This window comes from Taudactylus pleione, unplaced genomic scaffold, assembly GCF_031769625.1.
Source record: "Taudactylus pleione unplaced genomic scaffold, aTauple2 ptg000333l, whole genome shotgun sequence".
NCBI classification, from domain to species: Eukaryota; Metazoa; Chordata; class Amphibia; order Anura; family Myobatrachidae; genus Taudactylus; species Taudactylus pleione.
Window position 1 is genome coordinate 1731625 of NW_028284734.1, and position 21579 is coordinate 1753203.

Here is a 21579-nt window from a genome sequence, read left to right on the forward strand (position 1 = left end):
ATCACTATTTTTTGTATTTTTCTGTCTGAAAAACTAAAATAAAAAGATATTTGAAAAAAATAAATAAATAACATAACATGGCTCCATGTTTTAAATATCAGAGTCAATTTATTGACATTTGATTTATATATTTTTCAAACAGGCAGCTGTACTTTCTGATATTAATCATAAAATGTCCTCAAACAATAGTATCCAATGATTATTGATTGTTGAAAGGTGCTCAGAGGGGGCAGCATTTCCATGTACCTGCATACCTTCAGGCCCTGTAGTGACCACACCCTGCACCCTCTCTAGTTTCACCACTGGACTTGGCTTTCACATACTGTATGCAAATTTATATTTTAGTAGTGGTTCGTGCTTTGGTTAAACAATTTATCAGTGACTGCCAGGGCACTCAATGCACATGCACAAACATTTTGCCAGTGAGTTATTTATGTATTGTGCATCATCTCATATACTGTTGTCTTCCATGCTTTAATGGAAAGGTAAATATTAAAGAAATAAAATAAAAAAATAGATACATCTAAAGGCCCCCATACACGGGGCAATATAGCAGGCGATCCGACTGATTGGTGCGATTTGCCTGCTATATCACACTGTTTATGGCCCTGATATCGGGCCGAGTGCGGTCCAACGGGGTCGTACATCGCACCCCCTGATCTGTCTGTAGGACCATGAGATCAGGAGATGCGATGTGTGGGTGAGACATGGGGAGCCGTGTATGGGGGCCTTTAGATACATTTACTATAGGCAGATAAAGTATATGACATTGCTAGATAAACAATAGGTAGATATATATTATTATCCTTTATTTATATGGTGTCACAAGGGTTCCACAGCACCTAACAAACGGCCTGATTCGCTACAGATCGCTATTTTGCTAATAAGCACGCAGCTCCGTTGCGATCATCAGCGGTGATATGCAAATGAATGCAGCCGCTATGCGATCGCAGCAAAACATAAGGACGCCCACTTCCCCTTACATTTGTATACCTTAGCAAAATAGTGAAACAATCGGTAACACCGAACCCGTATGCACACTTGCACAAGCCCAGATCCTACTCAGAAATTGCTAATCCTCACGCACGCTCTCAGGGCCCGATTCAGACCCGGACGCTAAGCGGCGGACGCACGCTATGGGCGATTGTCAGATATGCATCGCAGTGCGCGAACCAGTCATTGCAATCTGGATTTTCACCCTTGCCGAGCTGCCGCTGTCGGGCGGTAATATCTACTACACCCACTTATACAATGCAGGACAAATACGTGGTATATAAACATTGCTGCAACAGGTGTCATAACCCTCAAATAAGTGGCAGGGCGACAGAAGTCAAGGGTTGGGTAGGTGCCATGAGAAATATTACAGGAAGAAAAAGCACAAGGGGTAAGAGGGCCCTGCTCGTGAGAGGAGCTTACATTCTACTTTCTATATTATTCCTATACAATGTCTTGTGTCCCTTATTAACAACAAAAAGCAGAATATTATATAAAGTGAATAACAAATAATACATGATTGCTGGCTTTGACTCTACAGCCTCTGGTAGTATGATACCCATAGAAAAACTAGCTCCGGTGGTATGCTGCTCTTAGTACTATAGTTTTCACCTTCCACTGCAGGACACGCCCCTGAGTGACAATAGACACACCCATAGGTGGAGCTAGACACGCCCTTTGGGATGCACAGGCACACACTTAGCAAATCGGCAGGTAGGCCGTTCCGTCATCCAAATGTGTACCTCCACATAACATATATGAAATATTTATAATTACTTATGCTTAGAAATGTTATTTCCTTAAACTAAAACATGCTAAATTACATTTAAACTACCCCGTGTCACTTCCTTTCTTGCATTCACAGTGAATATAGGGAGAGTCATAAAGATTATTCTCTGTAAAAATGTTATTTATTTATTCATTCTTTCTTGAACTCTCTGTATAATGGAATTTGGGCTGGGTTGCGCAGTGACATTGGGTGACCCATGGTACGGGGAGTAGACAGTGGTCACATGGGGCAACGGCCATGACCTATCGTGTCTACTGAGAGTACTGTACATGCTGCCATAAAGCAGTGGCGCGCATTGGGGGGCATGGTCATGGTATCTCGGGGGTTACACCCAGCCTGTACTCCAGGTCCCCTAAATATTGTACCAGGGTTGCCGACTTTCTGGCTGCCGCTTCTGGGAGGTGGCAGCCAGATCAGATAATCAAGGGGGCATTGCCGGCATTTGTAGGTGGAGCGGGAGGCGTGTCCACGCAATCGCGTAATTTTGGCCCGCACCTGCTACATAATGCCAAGATTACCAGCACTGTGAAGCAGGGGGCGGGGTCAAAAATTACGCCTTTCGGAGAGAATTGCTTCCCCTTGGAAAGGCAGGCAAGCCTTCAGGCAGCCGCCGCCGACTCCTCCGCCGCCCCGCGGTAATAGGAGAATCCCCCGGAGCAGGGGAGGCGGGGCGGCGGAGGAGTCGGTGGCGGCTGCCTGAAGGCTTGCCTGCCTTTCCAAGGGGCCGGGAGGCTCCTGAACGAATAGAGAGGGTAGGCAAGTATGTTTTGTACCCACTTTTCCCCCTTTCCTCTTGCTCCACCCTGGCTCATAGTTACTTCTATTTCTTGATGGCAGAAAATAGTTCTGTAAAAAGGGTATCATGTGGATCCACAACTTAATTTAAAATCTATTTCTAAAGCTGCATACACACGCAATGATTTTTTGAACGATTATCGTTTAACGATAATCGTTTGAAAAAATCGTTCACTTTCTGAGTTAAACGATGAACGATAATCGATCATGCACGTTCACGTTTGTAGTTTGTAGTTCAGTCAGACTTGTCAACTCAACGATTTTCATTAAGGGAATATGCAAAAATCGTTTGTAGTTCAAAAAAATCGTTCATTACACTTTAAAAAATCTGACAGAAAATCGTTCATAAAATCGTTAGTAACAAAATTGTTGTGTGTGTATGCAGTTTAAGTGTTTCCTTTATAAGGGCACGTTGGCAAATCTTATTATCTTGAATTATTAGAGAAATAGACGAATGACAGAGCTACTTGGAATTTTTCCGATAGTGCGGGTGACCATCATGGCTTGTTTGATCATTGTAAGAATTTTGTGGATATCGTTTCTGTGCCTACTATTCAATACTACAGTAAAAAAGAAATCATTACAGTTCATTTCCATTTAGTACATTTTTCATCTTGATCCATCCAAGTCCCCTGTGATAAATAAACCGCTGTGCCTTGAAGAAACCATTCTCACTAATGGAAGCTCGGTATTGTGTTTCAGAAACCCTTGGATGTGCACTCAAGCAGCCACAGACCAGAGAGCTCTGAGTCCTGAGCTATGTGTAATGAACCATATCATGCTTGAATGATTTCATACAGAACAGTCCCTTCAGTAATAACACTCAAGAGATAGCACTAATTCAATATACTAGTCAGATGTTCCAGCACCGGCTACTTTCTTTATAATGACCAAGTGCTCAATTATAGTATTTTACAAGATTAGAAAAATAGCAAATGTTTTTTAATTAGCGTTATTGTGATGTGACAGTGTTTTTGGTGTTTTGTTTTTATCATGTTCAAATAATTAAAACTATTTGAGGTAAAGGCAATCAAATCTGGATGCACATTATCATGTTCTTATTTATAGAAAAATGGTTTGCAGCCAGCGAGCTACTGTACAGAAAAAAACATTCCCACATAAACTCCCAAATTCTAGCAGGAAATTATGGGAATCGATTTGGGTAAAAATTCCTTGTATGGGAATTCCGTGCATTTTTTTCTCTTTGTTTGGGCTCTATTTATTAACATTACTTTTACTAAAATAAATTGAAAAAGGGCAAAAGGGGGCGCGTGATCGTGGAGGGGGGGTGTAGCGGCGGCCAGTCGGCCTCATGTGCGGCACCTTGTCACCGTATTTTTTCCGAAAAATATAGTGATAAGGCTGCGGAGGGGATTCGCAGGGACAGAGCTTTATCGCAAGCTCTGTCCCTGCAAAGGATTTTTAATAAATTCCTGTGATATTGCCTGAATTAGCAATGCGAATTTTGTCGGAAATATCACACTACAATCTGCATTCTAAGGGTTCTGTTTAATAACATTTTTTTTACTAAAATAAAGTGAAAAGGGTATTTTCACACTTTTCACATTATTTTAGTATTACCTATAGGGGTCTATTTACTAAGCAGTGTTAGGAGACAGAGTGAAAAGTGATAAGAAAGTGATAAGGTGCCAGCCAATCAGCTCCCAACTGTCATTTTTCAAACACAGCCTGTGAGATGACGGGAGCTGATTGGCTGGCACCTTATTACAGACTTATCACTTTTCACTCTGTCTCCTAACACTGCTTAGTAAATAGACCCCATATTTACTAAAGGGCAATTGGAGTAGAATTCGTCAAATTCTACTCCAAGCCCTAATTATCACATATAGACCCTGATTCAGAGCCGGACGCTCTGACCAGAGCGCTTGCTCTGAATCAGGGCACACCTCCATTAATATGGAGCGTCCTCCTGGACGCTCGTATAGCTGTGGGTCACCACCCACAGCATATACGTGTGTGCAGGATGATGGTCGCGATGGTCTTGACCATCGCGACCATCGAAACTGCGAGCAAAAGCCTGCGGTTGAGTTTTTCAACCGCAAGGCCAGGAGTGATTTTGCCTCTATCAGAGCCAAAATCACTCCCACTGACATCACTAGTGATGTCAGTGGGGCCGGCTTCAGACGGTAGGTCGTTCCCTTGGGAACGCCTCCGTCTGGCAGGCACGCCCCCCGTACGCCCACCAAAGGGGGTGTGCTGTCAGTCAACATCGACAGCACGCCCCCTTTGATGAGACACTCCGAGCGAAGGAAAGTCCTTCGCTCGTCGCGTCTCGCGCATGCGCACGACGGAGCTCCCTCCGTCGTGCGCATGCGCAGTGCAGACCATCGACCCACTTGCGAGCGGACAGCCGCTCACGAGTGGGTCTGAATGAGGGCCATATTTAGTAATCAGATTGCATTTCCCATATTTGTAATGGGAAATGTGATCTACCTGGAATTTACTGAAAATATTTTGTGAAAAAATACCCGGGGAAGCCCTGTGATAATAATACCACCTAGAGGTGGCGTTATCCAGGGTCTCCCCCGGTTACCGGACTCCTGCTCCGCTCTAACAGGCAGAGCAGAGCCCGGAGCCGGCCCCAGTGATCAGCTCATACATGCCTACCCTTTTTTTTCGGGTAACCCACCCAATAATAACGCAGGGTTGCCTACCATCCCGATTTTAGCGGGAGTCTCCCGTTTTTTAATAAAAACTCCCGCTCCCCCGCAAACATTAACTAAACTCCCGATTTCTTAATCCCCCTAGGATTGCGCATGCGCGAACCGGACATGTCAGGGGCGGAGTCAGCCGAGGGGACGTCATGACGTCACAACGCGTGACGTCATGATACTTAAAGGCCGGCCACCGCGGGGTTGTGGGTAGCGGTGGCCGGCTAGTAAGTAATCAGCGCATATGGACGGAGTGTGCTTGGGCGCGGCGGCGGCGGTGGCAACGGGCAGAGCGGAGCAGATCGGAGGCGAGTCAGCAGCGCTGCCTCACTGGTCAGCAGCGCTGCACTGTGTGCAGAGACAGGTGTGTGACCTGTGATGGCCTCACAAAATATAATTAGAAGAGGCCATTGATACCTGTGTCACAAGCGTCATGAGTATATATATATAGCTGTTGGGGTACTGACTGTCACAGGCAATAACTGCACACTGAAAGTGCACTCACTGACAGCCAATAAATGGATGGCTGTCAGTGAGTAGCCAATAAATGGATGGCTGTCAGTGAGTAGCCAATAATGGATGGCTGTCAGTGAGTAGCCAATAAATGGATGGCTGTCAGTGAGTGCCCTTTCAGAGTGCAGTTGTTGCCTGTGACTGTAATCTGGATATATGATATTTCACAATAAGGGAACTAAAAATACAGCTGGCCCTAATCATTTGCAACTATTGTCTAAGGACATTTAATGGTTAACAAGTCAATATATGATTTATATATTTTTTTTAACAGGCAGCTGTACTTTCAGGAGCCTCCTGCTAATATAGGGAGGGTAGGCAAGCCTGATATTAACCATAAAATGGCCTCAAACAATAGATTCCAATGATTAGTGTTTTTTGAAAAGTGCTCAGAGGGGGCAGCATTTCCATGCCCTGCATGCCACAATGACCACACCCTGCACCCTCTCTAGTTTGCACATTGTACGTGCTTGATTAAACAATTTATCAATGACTGCGAGGGGACTCAGGACCTCATTCAGAGGCGCTCGCAAAAAGCGAGCGCTTGCACTGAATGAGGGCGGACACTTTTTTTAAATTTTTTTATAATTTTTCAGCCTGATTGAAACCATGCTATAATATTATATACAGATACATCTTAACCATCAATCACATCGCAACTAACACATGATATTTGACTATACAGCCTTTGGTAGTATGATACCCATACAAAAACTAGCTCTGGTGGTATGTTGCTCTTAGTACTATAGTTTTCATCTGCCACTGCAGGACACGCCCCTAAATGATAATAGACACGCCCATAGGTGGAGCTAGACACCCCCCAGGGCTGAACATGACACGCCCCCTCAGCCACCGACAATCTCCCTGAAACTAGTTTTCAAAAGTAGGCAAGTATGTATTAACGCCATTATGAAGCAGGAGACAGGGCAACGTTGATGCAATTCAGCACTAATCATGTCACTGCCCCACCCACTGCTGCAGGGGTGTATTTAAAGGGATGTGGTGGGATGGAAGGGATGTGGTGGCCAGCCGGGAGATTTGCCTACTTTTCCGGAGGGCTGGGAGCACAACCCGATTTTCAGGAGACTCATGGCCGTCCTGGGAGAGTAGGCATGTATGGTCCACATTCCTTCAGGACACACCCAGTTTCCGATATCCCTCATACATTTCGGGCTCAGAAACCCTGGCAAAATTGGTACAATTTGGAAATATGTACAGGTGAAATTCTTACCATGAAAGTTCTGTTTCCTACTGCACTACTGCATTTGGCTGCATACTAAACTGTACTATATAATGTGCATTAGGTAAATGTGTAGTGAATTAATCTATTCTCAAATAAATACACTTCATTTGTGTATGTATTCATCTGAAACATAAAGAGTATTCCCCTCCTGTCTGATTATTGCATATCATTCACAATTAATGTTATCGGACCTTCAAACAAATATAACATTAACTAGAAATGATGCTGAGTGAACTAATAACACACACTACTGATTATTACGTCTCTTTAATTCATTAATGGAAGTAACAACCAACGGCGTTTGTGGAGATGTAATTGCCCACTTGAACTCAGTAACTGGATACTGCACCTACAGCAGCAATAGCTGAACTACACACTTCCTGTAATTACAGCTCTCTCCACATTGCAATAATCGTCAATGCAGTGATATTTGGTGGCTTTTGAGCATAAGCTCGATATCTCAGTGGGGTTTAAGACTAGGCGCTCTATTTATCAATCTTTTATTTTTACTAAAATAATATTTAACAGGGTGTTTTCACACCCTATTCACATTATTTAAGTTTCACTGAAATGTATTATAGGGCAATTGGAGCAGTTTTCGTGAAAACTAGTCCAAGCCCTTCAATTCACATTTCTTTAGCAAGCAGCTCGCATTTCCCATACTTGTAATGGGAAATGCGATGTGCTTGAAATTTATTAAGGGAGAATTGTGAAAAAATACCGGATGGGAACCCTGTTATAACAACGCCATCTGGAGATGGCATTAAGCTGGGTTCCCTCTGGTTCCCCTACCGCTGCTCTGCTCTGACAGACAGAACAGAGCCAGGAACCAGCCCCCTGTGATCAGCTTTGTGGTCTAAATAGACAACAAGCTGATTACTGTAAAAAACAATAGTCTAAAAAAAAAGTCAAACAGCCAAGGGTCCGCTGATTGGTGAGCTCTCTCCTCCGGTCAGCTGGTCGCCGGCGCTCCTGCACTGTGAACCCAGTCAGCTGTGCTGTAAACTGGCATCTCAGTTTACAGCACACACCAGATGACCGGGGCACAGACCAAGGGGATATTTACTAAGGTGCTAGTTTTTAGAATTGGAGATGTTGCCCATAGAAACCAATCAGATTCTAGCTAATATCTTCTAGAAGGTGGTAGATAAATATTAAGTAGAATCTGATTGGTTGCTATGGGCAACATCTCCAATTCTAAAAACCCGCACCTTAATAAATATACCACCAGGAGCCTTGATACCAGCTGACCGGAGGAGATAGCTCAGTGATCGCCAATCACCAAGGTAAGTGTCAGCTGTGGGAGTCGCATGGTGGGGGGTGTAAGTGCGGGGTGGATTTGCGCTAGCCATCGTTGGCGCATGCGCAGAGGCACTCTTACAGTATTTCTTTGCGAAAAACTACAGTGAGAATTGTGCTGTGATGATTCGCAGGGACAGAGGCCCTGATTCAGAGCCGGACGCTCTGACATAGTGCTCGCTCTGAATCAGGGCCGTCCCTGCTCCTTTTTGGAGCGGCATCCTGGCCGCTCGCATAGCTGTGGCTGCCACAAGCCCTGGAGTGCTTTTGGCTCTATCAGAGCCAATAGCGCTCCCACTGACATCACTAGTGATGTCAGTGGGGCCGGCCCCAGACGGTAGGCGTTCCCATGGGAATGCCTCTGTCTGGGCAGCCACGCCCCCGGCATGCCCACCAAAGGGGGCGTGCTGTCAATCACCATCGACAGCACGCCCCCTTTGGTGCCAGACCCATAACGGCGGCTTGGCCGTCGTTATTCGGGTCTCGCGCATGCGCACGACGGAGCCGCCTCCGTTGTGCGAATGCGCACTTGGGCAACATCGACCCGCTTGCGAGCGCTCAGTGCTCGCGAGCGGGTCTGAATTAGGCCCAGAGCTTTCTCGCAAGCTCTATCCCTGCTTGAGAATGTTGATACATTCTCGTGATAGGTCCTAAATTCGCAATGCAAATTTAGGTGAAATGATTACACTATAAGCCGCATTTGAAATGTGAATTGTAGAAAATAGGGGCCTATACTTTACCAAAACGACATTTCTTCTTCAACAATTTAAATGTAGCTTTGTTGGTGTTTTCCAGATAATTGTTTATCATATCACCTTGTTTCCGCTCGTGGACCTTCTCCTATCCTACACTTGGAAGCACTCCGCGTCACAGCATCAGCACTCATCAGAACCATCGGATTAGTATGGAAACCATCAGGTTTGTGTACAAATCCGAATCAGGCCCTGTGTGAGCACAACCACATACATACAGTTTCCTTCTAAATGTGTAGACTAAGAACTTTTTATTTACACATGAACTGCACACATCCTAGTGTATGCTACGTATAATATTTTCATGCTGTCCACATCCCCTACACATTTATTGATAAGCATCTCTTGAATGCATTTTCCTGAATGTTATTTTTTCCTTTAATAAAACATCTGTCCAAGCATTTTTCAATTCACTTGGGGCTTTAGCAATCTGGACGCATTCACTTTCCTATTACCTTTTCTCTCAGAAACAGTTGGTACATTTCCATTAATTTTGTTTCCTGTAGGCTAAGTGCGGCATATTTGCAATTGGGTACATTTAAGTGAGCATGAAATCATGAAAGCACGAATCAGAGTCTGTAAGTTATATGAAATATTAAATCTCTGATCTACATTGCAACATAACACAAGCCGTGGTGTTGGTAAATCTGCTGAGCACAGTATATTTGCATTATTCTTCAGGGCAGAACAATACCGGTACCAATGGTCACAACACCCATACACTCGCTGCCTCTAACTCCATCCATATCCTGGAAAGTCTTTCATCACCTGGTACTGCTGCTTAGCCAGTGCTACCACTTACAGTAGCTACATGAATCACACCATACCTTCCAACATATGGGAAGTAACAAACAGGACCCATTTGCACACGTCTGAAATGGGGGCATGGCCTTGTGAGAAGGGGGAATGGCCTCATGGCACATTTCCTTGTTTCCGTCACTCTGGGGGGTGCCCGGAGTCCCTGGAGAAGCTGAACGGCCCCCAGGCCATACCTGCCTGCTCTCCCGGAAGTTGCGGGAGTCTCCCAAATGTGCAGGTATTACCCCGCACCCCCAGAAGAGTAGGCAGCCCTCCCGCATCTTGCCCTTCATCTTCCTATTGAAGTGGGCACTAGGAAGATAATCCTGTGAATCGCAGGTAAACAGTGAAATTACAGAAAGTTTAAAGTTTAAAATGTGTGTGTATCTTAATGTCACGCTCCGGGATTCTAGACTCTCTTATCTCAGTCACCGCTGTTGCTTCTCTAACTGTCTGTCTCCACAGACCAGCCATCTCAGGTGTTCATTCCACTTCAGTAATATGTTCCTGCTGCATGGGGGCAGCCATCTTGCCTGAGGTCAGCTGACACCATTTCAGCCACTAATGAAGACTTACTTCTCATGTAACTCCTGTGTCCAATCCCAGGGCAGTGAGTCATTTATAAACTTATCCCAGGCATCAGTGCTTTGCCAGTTCAGCTACTCTTCTGAGGAGATTCCTGGCTCCAGTACGTATCTCTATAAACCTAAGCAGCTTCCAACATTGCTAAAACGGGATCGGTATGAATGACTGCCGGACCTATGGCTGACGGTTCAAATCCCAACGCCAGAAGACCGGCACTAGAAGATCCCGACACCCGCGCTGGGTGACAGAGGGGGAGCTGCACTAGGCAACAGAGAGGGGGATCTGCGCTGGGTGATAGAGGAGGAGGAGCTGTTCTGGGTGTCAGAGGGGGAGCTGTCACCCAGCATAGCTCCCCCTCTCTGTCACCCAGCGCAGCTCCCCCTCTCTGTCACCCAGCGCAGCTCCCCCTCTCTGTCACTCAGCACAGCTCCCCCTCTCTGTCACTCAGCGCAGCTCCCCCTCTCTGTCACTCAGCATAGCTCCCCCTCTCTGTCACCCAGCATAGCTCCCCCTCTCTGTCACCCAGCGCAGCTCCCCCTCTCTGTCACCCAGCACAGCTCCCCCTCTCTGTCACCCAGCACAGCTGCCCCTCTCTGTCACCCAGCACAGCTCCCCCTCTCTGTCACTCAGCATAGCTCCCCCTCTCTGTCACTCAGCACAGCTCCCCCTCTCTGTCACTCAGCACAGCTCCCCCTCTCTGTCACTCAGCACAGCTCCTCCTCTCTGTCATCCAGTGCAGTTCCCCCTCTCTGTCACCCACCCACCACCATTACAGCACCCTCCCATGGCATCCTGCACAGGAATGAGCATTATTCAGGCCACTTACTCGACCCACTAGCTGAGATCCGTGTACCTGGAGGAGATGTTCATTCCCTCCCCTCCCTCTCTGGCCAAGTAACAGGTCAAATCCTCTCCTCCTGTGATGGGGCTGAGCGCATGGACAGCTCCCGACTCCTCCTCCTCCCTGTAATGAAACTGGTAACCCGCAAGCTCTGGTCCTTAGTGGCTACCTCTGGGTGACGTCCTCTTTGCTAGGCCCCGCCCCCGACACATGTGCAGTCCAGTTACTCTGAGGCGGTAGGCTCCTCCTCCCTGGAATAACAACCATAACCCCACTCTGGACCTCTGTCCAGGCCCAGCCCCCTGACACATGCAGTCTCTCCGTTTACTCGACGGGCAGTGGGGTGAAATCTGGGGTATTTCTTGAACTGTCCGGAGCAGCAGGAGACTCCACAGGGAATCGTGAGTCTACCGCAGGATGCGGGAGGGTAGGCAACACTGGTGTGCATGTGTGACTGTGTAAGCTGATGCATGTGGGACTCTGCATATGTGACTTGCTGGATGTAAGTCTGCATGTGTGACCCTCTGCATTTGAATATGTGTTTTCTTTTGTGATGGAATTGGTGTGAAAGGCTCTTTAATATTTACCACCTACTAGTAACTCTCTCTCACTGGGCCTGATTCAGACATGGACGCAGTTCCTTCTGAGACACCCATTGGCTGCATCGCAAATCCGCCACCGAGCGTACAAATCAGTCACACCATCAGACATGAGCAGACCTCTGGAGGCGGAACATGGCTGCCAGTGCAACATGCCTGTGACATGCCAGCATCTGACTAGCCACCCTTCCAGGAGCGCCCACCAAATTGCTTCTCTACGTTCAAATTCGTTCTGTGTCCTCCAGCGGTAACCATCGGGCCACATGCGCGGTGCTTCTCGGACACATGCGCAGACTTAAAACATCAGCCGCTTGCACCCGATATAGACGCAGCGTCTGTCTCTGAATCATCTGCATATGCTATTCATTTTAGACCATAGAGGCCCCCTGTTTTAAATACTCCAGGTCCCCCAAACCTTTAATCCAGCTCTGATGTGAAGGACATAACAGAGGTGGGAAATCATACTGAGCCCCTAAAAATCTAACAAATAAAATAGCAGGACAGTGATGGAGGCTGTTAGTGGCCATATGTAAGTATTGGAGGCCGTTACATGGGGGTAAATGGCTATCAGGCCCTCTGGCTGCATCCACAGACACAGGATTGGATCAGGTTACTCAGGATGTCAGGCAATACTATGCAGCTGGGGCCAATGAAACTGCCTCTGAGGACGCAGCCACTGACTTTGGCATGCCCCAAAATGGAGACAACACGCCTCTGTTTAGATTAACGCTCCCCATCTCCTCCCCCAAAAGCCTGCAGCATGTCACTCTTGCTGCGTCATCAAGGGCACAGGTGGGCGTCTCAATTCAAAAAACGACACCTGAATCATTTACATACCTTCCCAGATCCGCCGCAACCGAAGACGCAGCACCCATCACTCCTGCGTCCAAATCTGAATCAGGCCCAGTGTACTGTAATTTTTACATTAAAATAAGATTTTTTCCCCCTACTAAAATCCACGTTAATTCCCATTGAGACCTGCATTAAGGGCCTGATTTAGAGATGTACGCTAATGCAATCTGTTATGCAAAAATATGCAAATTCTGTAGCCAGCTAGAAATGTATTGAGTTGCCAATCAGGCCATCGCAAATCCAAGCAAGTGCCTAGAAATTCGCAGCCCTCGTCGTAGATCATTTTATAATCTGCCACCTGAGTAGCCCAATGGTCACGCAGAATGGCCGCCTGAACTGAGCCGTCAGAACCACTTTATTTGATCACAGAAGCAGGCCACGATGCGCCCTGAAAATGGCCGTGACACACCTGCGTTTTTGCCCGCCCTCCCCACTACCTTCCCCCAAATGGTTCCTGACTATAAATCGCTTTGCGAAGGAAACCTCACTGTGAGCGGAATTGCAAAAGTACCTTTGCACGAGCGCACATGCCCAGTAAGTCCGATAATCGCTCAACTGCGTAAATATTGGAGTAACGTACATCTCTGAATCAGGCCCTAATGTGGATTTCTAATTTAATACAAAAAAGTTGCAGCCTTTGTTTTTTAACTTGTGTTAAGCAATTTTTGGCCAACTCATGGCTAATTGAATCTCCCCCTAGCTGTTGTTTCATCAGGGAACTCCAGCAGTCAATCAGAGTTCAATAAAGGAGAAGTAATGATAGAGGGCCTGATTTGCTAAGGATCGCAATATAGTGTATGCACGCAGTTCAACTGCGTTAGTATGCTAATCCATAGCGATCACAATGCCGCCGCACCACTACATAAGGATACCCACTTCACCTAAACGCACATCCATAATGGTTAGCAAGACTGTGAAAACATCGGTACAATCAAGAAACATCGAACCCATACGCACAGTTAAGGCAGGTCAGAGCTCACTCAGGAATTGTTAACTTCAGCGCATGCTATGAGGCCCCAGGCTGTGTATGATACCGCAGTGGATTATTTATGCACGCCCCTGCAATGGCACTGAAACGCACTGGCATGCCTGCGTTTGGCTGCCCAACCCCCCCTCCAGGCGGGACCAACCACAAACGGCACTTCCTGTCAATCACTGCGATGGGTCTGCGTAGCCGTTACGATCGCAGTCCCGATCACAGTGGCAGGTTCGCGCACGACACATCTTTACAAAACTGTGAACAGAAAACTTCACCTACCATAATGTGGAATTATGGCCCAAGCCATGGCTGAAGCGTATATTCCTCCGATCATCCAAAACATACACAGCCAACTCAGATGTTCTCCTCGTTTCTCTCTTGCAAGGACTTCCGAAAAATAGGAGAATGCCGTTGGAAGTGCTCCCCCTATCCTGTAAAAGTCATCAAATATATGTCAATTATTTATTTTTGGTGATCGGGTCTTTTATTTTTAACAACCTTATTTCAAATAAATAGTTTTATTAGTCCTAAACTATCAAGCATGGCTGACAGTTACTCCTAACACCAACAGCCCATCTCATAAAGCTGTGTTTTATAATGCAGCTACAGTACATAAACGGTATTCAGAAGGCAACCGCTGCTCAGGTACATTCCTAAGAAAAAGAATATCATGTTTTTAGATGATAAATTTAAAATATGTTCAAAAGAACAGCAGGCATTCATTATACATACAAACTAGTGTATGTGTAGGGTAACACTGTTGAAGGGACAGCATATAATTGGTTTATTATAAGTATATTCTGTTCTTTTCAAAGAAGGAAACCAGGAATAAAAAATGTTATTGAATCATCGTCAGTGCCAGATTAATAATGGGGTGGATGGAGCTATAGCTCCAGGCCTCCACATTAAAAATAGGCCCTTCATCCCGACAGCATGATGTAAGTATTAAAATTGTATTTTTATTTTCCTCCTAAAATTATGCAATTCTTCTACTTTTATCTATCTAGGCCTATGGAGACATTAGGGGGTTTATTTACTAAGCTGTGTTAGGAGATAAAGTGAATGGTGATAAGGCACCAGCCAAACTGCTCCTAACTGCCATGTCACAGGCTGTGTGTGAAAAATGGCAATTAGGAGCTGATTGGCTGGTACCTTCTCACCGTTCACTTTATCTCAAGCTTAGTAAATAGACCCCTAGGGCTGATAGTGTATGAGGTTACACGTCACATGGTACTGACCACACCCACATAGTACTGGTAACAGCTTCTCTGCTTCTCACAAATGGGCACTTGAACATTTTCATCCCAGGCCCATTTGGCCCTTAATCCGGCCTGACCATCATTAGCAAAACAAGTAGTGCCTTGTTGTTCAGGAGCCCAAAGAAGTCAAAAAGTTAGGCACACATGGTTTTGTCACCTATATCAGTCAATTAGCCCAACTTTCCTGATTGTGCTGCCAAAAAAGCAATTGCACTGCCATATAACAATCCAATTTAATTGTTTGGGACCTTTATTGGCCAGGATGGTAAATGTAATTAACGTAAGACAGCCGTTGCTTGCTAATGGCCTGCATGTGCAGACATCTTCAGATCACACTATTAGGTCTCAATGAAGCCAGATGTGTTTTGGATCCTATATAAGGTACCCGCGTCGGCGCCATTTTCTCACTCGGCTGTGGACAGTGAAGAGGGAGGGTGGGAGTTAGGGCTGTGTAGTGTAGTGTAGTGTAGTGCTGCTCTTATCCACTACTTCAAAGTCCATAGGGGCTGGCTGTGTTGTGCTGTGCTGCTGTTGTTAATTGGGGCTGTGTCCACTACTTCAAAGTCCATAGGGGCTGGCTGGACTGTGTTGTGCAGTCAGTTCTCCATAGGGGCTGTGTCCACTCCAAAGTCCTGTGCAGTGTACCAGTCCTAAAGGGGTGCTGTAGTGTTGTCCAGGGGTGCTCTGTCCATCAGGGGTGCTCCCCCCAAGTGCTAAAAAAATAATATATTTTCTGTGTTTGTGAATTGTGTGCGCAGTAGCCGCACGTGCATCAACAAAGTAGTGCCAAGCGTGCGCCTGTGTCATAAGTAAAGGGCCGGCTGGCTTGACCGTTAAAGGGTGCTGTAACCCCCAAAGTACACTCCAGTCCAAACCAAAAAAAAAATTATTTTCTGTGTTTGGGAATTGTGTGCGCAGTAGCCGCACGTGCATCAACAAAGTAGTGCCAAGCGTGCGCCTGTGTCATAAGTAAAGGGCCGGCTGGCTTGACCGTTAAAGGGTGCTGTAACCCCCAAAGTACACTCCAGTCCAAACCAAAAAAATATATATTTTCTGTGTTTGTGAATTGTGTGCGCAGTAGCCGCACGTGCATCAACAAAGTAGTGCCAAGCGTGCGCCTGTGTCATAAGTAAAGGGCCGGCTGGCTTGACCATTAAAGGGTGCTGTAACCCCCAAAGTACACTCCAGTCCAAACCAAAAAAATATATATTTTCTGTGTTTGTGAATTGTGTGCGCAGTAGCCGCACGTGCATCAACAAAGTAGTGCCAAGCGTGCGCCTGTGTCATAAGTAAAGGGCCGGCTGGCTTAACCGTTAAAGGGTGCTGTAACCCCCAAAGTACACTCCAGTCCAAACCCAAAAAATATATATTTTCTGTGTTTGTGACTTGTGTGCACTGTGGCTGCACGTGCATCAACAAAGGAGCAGCGCGAAGCGTGCGCCTGTGTCCCATAAGTAAAGAGCCGGCTGGCTCATTTCTTAAAGGGTGGTGTAACCCACAAAGTGCACTACATTCCAGCAAAAATAAAAAAATATTTTCTGTGTTTGTGTGCGCTTTAGCCGCACGTATATATCAATATAACATAAATGGAGGACCAAACTTTCTCCGATAAAAATAAAATAGGGAAAGATCAAGAACCACTTCCTCCTAGTGCTGTTGCTGCTGCTGGGAGTTGTTCATCATCCCAGAGAGGAAGTAGGAACATCACTACTTTTACTAAACAATTGACCCTCCAACAGTCCCTAGCGATGAGGATGAAGTACGACAGCAGTCATCCTGAAGCAAAACGTATAACTGTGGCCTTGACTGCTATGTTGGTGTTAGACGTGCGTCTGGTATCCGCCATTAGTGCAGTGGGATTTAGACAATTGATGGAGGTAGTGTGTCCCCGGTTCCAAATCCCGTCTAGATTCCACCTGCATCCTCAAAGCAGCAGCGACAAGCGTGCGTCTGTCTGTTAAAGGGTGGTGTAACCCTCAAAGTGCGCTCCACAAACAATAAAAATATTCTTCTTTTTTTTTCTGTCTTTGTGAATTGTGTGGGCTGTAGCCGCACTTGCATCCTCAAAGCAGCAGCGACAAGCGTGCGTCTGTCTGTTAAAGGGTGGTGACACCCTCAAAGTGTGCTACACAAACAATTAAAATATTGTTCTTTTTTTTTCTGTCTTTGTGAATTGTGTGGGCTGTAGCCGCACTTGCATCCTCAAAGCAGCAGCGACATGCGTGCATCTGTCTGTTAAAGGGTGTTGTAACTCTCAAAGTGCTCCAAAAAATCAAAAAACATTTTTTAATGTGTTTGTGACTTGTGTGCGATGTAGCCACACTTGCATCCTCAAAGCAGCAGCGACAAGCGTGCGTCTGTCTGTTAAAGGGTGGTGACACCCTCAAAGTGTGCTACACAAACAATAAAAATATTCTTCTTTTTTCTGTCTTTGTGAATTGTGTGGGCTGTAGCCGCACCTGCATCCTTAAAGCAGCAGCGACAAGCGTGCGTCTGTCTGTTAAAGGGTGGTGACACCCTCACAGTGTGCTACACAAACAATTAAAATATTGTTCTTTTTTTTTCGGTCTTTGTGAAATGTGTGGGCTGTAGCCGCACCTGCATCCTTAAAGCAGCAGCGACAAGCGTGCGTCTGTCTGTTAAAGGGTGGTGTAACTCTCAAAGTGCTCCAAAAAATAAAAAACTATTTTTTTAATGTGTTTGTGACTTGTGTGCGATGTAGCTGCACTTGCATCCTCAAAGCAGCAGCGACAAGCGTGCGTCTGTCTGTTAAAGGGTGGTGACACCCTCAAAGTGTGCTACACAAACAATAAAAATATTCTTCTTTTTTCTGTCTTTGTGAATTGTGTGGGCTGTAGCCGCACCTGCATCCTTAAAGCAGCAGCGACAAGCGTGCGTCTGTCTGTTAAAGGGTGGTGACACCCTCAAAGTGTGCTACACAAACAATAAAAATATTCTTCTTCTTTTTTCTGTCTTTGTGAATTGTGTGGGCTGTAGCCGCACTTGCATCCTCAAAGCAGCAGCGACAAGCGTGCATCTGTCTGTTAAAGGGTGGTGTAACCCTCAAAGTGTGCTCCACAAACAATAAAAATATTCTTTTTTTTTTCTGTCTTTGTGAATTGTGTGGGCTGTAGCCGCACTTGAATCCTCAAAGCAGCAGCGACAAGCGTGCGTCTGTCTGTTAAAGGATTACATCGGTGACAGCATCCAAGTAGGCATGTCAGACAGTCCGTACCTGTACTGGCAGGAAAAAGAAGCAATTTGGAGGTCCCTGTAGAAACTGGCTCTATTTTACCTGAGTTGCCCCCCCTCCAGTGTGTACTCCGAAAGAGTGTTTAGTGCAGCCAGGAACCTTGTCAGCGAAAGGCATAGGAGGTTGCTTCCACAAAATGTGGAGAAGATGATGTTCATAAAATGAATTATCAACTCTTCCAGGGAGACCAGCCTCCAGAACGTACAGAGGGACCTGTGGTTGTGGATTCCAGCGGGGACGAATTAATACTCTGTGAGGATGAGGATGTACACACTGAAGAGGGTGAGGAATCGGTGGATGAGGAGGATGAGGATGACATCTTGCCTCCGTAGAGCCAGTTTGTGCAGGGACAGATTAATTGCCAGCTTGTTTTGTGGGGGCCCAAACGAACCAATAATTTCAGCCACAGTTGTGTGGCAGACCCTGGCGCTGAAATGATTGGTTTGTTAAAGTGTGCATGTCCTGTTTATACAACATAAGGGTGGGTGGGAGGGCCCAAGGACAATTCCATCTTGCACCTCTTTTTTTTCTTTGCATTATGTACAGTTTGGGGCCTAGTTTTTCAAACTGCCATCCTGTCTGCCACTGCAGTGCCACTCCTAGATGGGCCACGTGTTTGTGCCGCCCACTCGTATCTCTTAGCATAGTCATCCAGCTACCTCGGTGCAACCTTTTGGACATAAAAACACTATTGTGAGGTGTGAGGTGTTCAGAATAGACTGGAAATGAGTGGAAATTAAGGTTATTGAGGTTAATAATAGCATAGGAGCAGAAAAACCCACAAATTCTGTGATTTTAGCTGTTTTTATGCTTTTTTTAAAAAAAAATACAGATCCAAAACACAAAACCCAGAACCCAAAACACGGAAGGGTGGTTTTGGCAAAACCAATCCAGATCCAAAACACGAAGAAAGATCCAGATCCAAAACCAAAACACAAAACACGAAAAGTGGCCGGTGCACACCCCTAGTTATTATTAACATTTATTTATTTAGTGCCAGCTTATTCCATTCTGCTCAGTGGTGAAAGTAAGGCAGTATGGGGGTCATTCAGACCCGGTCGTTAGCGCCGATGCACTCGGACCGGGTCGATGGCCCCCCATAGAGCATGCGCAAGACGTCCTCCCCTCATTCAGACCGACCGCACGCTCTGTGCGACTGGCTCTGAATGACGTCCTATGTGCCGGTACCGCGTACCATTAAAAAATTATTAGCCGGTATATCGTACCACCCGACCACCTTACCTCCGCAGCACCGCCATTAGCTGCTCACTGCGCTGCCGAGCAAGTCACAGTGCACGGCTGAGTGCCATCTCCTCCTGTTTTTGCCTGGCTCCTTGGGACGTGTGGCCAAGGTGTACTTATAAAAAAGAAGTCTACTTGCACCACTGGTTTTGCTGTACAACTGAGTTATAAAACCCAAGTTATTCTATTAGTTTATTGGCGGAAACAAGTTTGAGGGGGGGGGGAGGGGAGGGGCTCACAGGGGGCAAGATTCCCCAGGCCCCCTCTCTCAGGGGGCACCAAGCTTTGATTACAGCTGCACTGCAAAAAGTGTGTGACTATATATATGTGTGTATATATGTTTATGACTGCGTGTGACAGTATGTATATATGTGTATAAGGCCCCTATGTACGACAGTCCACATTTAAAATGTGGTTGTAGTGTGATATTTTTTACTAAATTCATATTGCAAATTTAGGCAATATCACTTGGATGTACTAATATCCGCTTGCAGGGGCAGAGCTTGCGATAGAGCTCTGTCCCTGCGAATCCTCTTTGCATACTTCTCATATGGCATTTTTCAAAAAAAATACAGTGACAAGGTGTCTATGCATGTGCCGCTGCTGGATACCGCGACCCCCCGCAGCCATGCCTCCTCCTTGTCCCCCCACTAAGAGCTGACACTTACCTCAGTGATCCGGTGAGGACTCTTCGATCAGCTGGTCTCCAGACTCCTGGTCTGTGACCCCGATCATCTGGTGTGTGCTGTAAAATGAGATGCCAGTATACAGCATAGCTGTACAGGAGCCCTGTAAACCAGCTGACCGATGGAGAGAGCTCACCGATTAGCGGACCCCCAGCCAGGTAAGTGTTTGATTTCTTCTTTTTTTACACTATTTTTTTTTTTTAAATAGTGATCAGCTTGTGGTCTATTTAGAACACAAAGCTGATCAGGGGACCGACTGACGGGGGGGACACTGCTTAATGCCATCTCCAGATGGCGTTGTTATAGCAGGGCTCCCACCCAGTATTTTTTCACAATTTCCCCTTAATACATTTAAAGCAGATCGAATTTCCCATTGCAAGTATGGAAAATGCGACCTGCTTACTAAACAAATTCTAATTAAAGGGTGTGAAAACACCCGTTGTCACATTATTTTAGTGAAAAAAAGATTGATTAATAGAGCCTTAAGTGTGTGACTGTATGTATGTGTATATGTGACTGTATATATGTGTGTGACAGTATGTATGTATGTGTATAAGTGTGTGACTGTATATATTTGTGTGTTTAACAGTATGTATGTATGTGTATAAGTGTGTGACTATATATTTGTATGTATGTGACAGTATGCATGTGTGTGTGTCTATATGTGTGTGACTATGGGCCCTATTTACTATCTGCATTTCAAATGCGGCTGTGTGATATTTTCGCCTATATTCGCATTGCGAATTTAGGAAATATCCCAGGAATTTTTTTTAAATCCCTGGCAGGGACAGAGCTTTCGATAAAGCTCTGTCCCTGCAAATTCTCTCCGCAGCCTTATCACTGTATTTTTCGCAAAACATACAGTAGGAAGGTGTCCACTCATGCACTGCCGAACTCATTGATAAATGGAGCCCCATGATTGTATGCATACTCCCCAACCATCATCATTTTACCGGGATAGTCCTGTTATTTGGGCACTATGGCACCTGTGAGCTCAGTGCCATCACTAGGGTGCCCTACGCTCTGTGCGAGTGGTGCCCTCACACAGAGCTCAAGGATCTGCCCCACGGCACCCTGCAGCCAGTATCACTGTCACCCTGTTACGGTATTGTGTTGTATGAAGAAAAAGTATGGAGGGAACGCTCCCACCTGCTGTGTGTGTGAGGCTGGGGAAGCGATGTCCACCTCCTTAGCGCAATGTGACATGTGGCCATGACCCCTGTTCATCCCCCTGTTCCAAATGTTGGTCTGTAGGGCCCATGGCTCCCCCCAAAGCTTTAATCCAACTCTGTTTTTAGGCTTTCATTTTCGTAAGTAGATCTACTTTTTACCAGTTACTTGGGGTTTACCAACAATTTATTTTCCCACTAGGCAAAATGGAGGAGGGGGTGCTGACTAGACGTGCATGATCATGTGATATGCGTAACC

The 21579-nt window shown here is 46.0% G+C and overlaps 1 protein-coding gene across 1 annotated transcript in view; it reads right to left on the reverse strand.

The window, feature by feature from the left end:
* The window catches only part of SV2C (synaptic vesicle glycoprotein 2C), a 352825-nt gene that overhangs the window by 81022 nt on the left and 250224 nt on the right, over positions 1 to 21579 (reverse strand). Inside the window, exon 4 of the mRNA XM_088443732.1 lies at positions 13991 to 14142. Within this exon, the coding sequence (XP_088299858.1) occupies positions 13991 to 14142 (152 nt within the window). The remainder of the gene's footprint in view (positions 1 to 13990; positions 14143 to 21579) is intronic.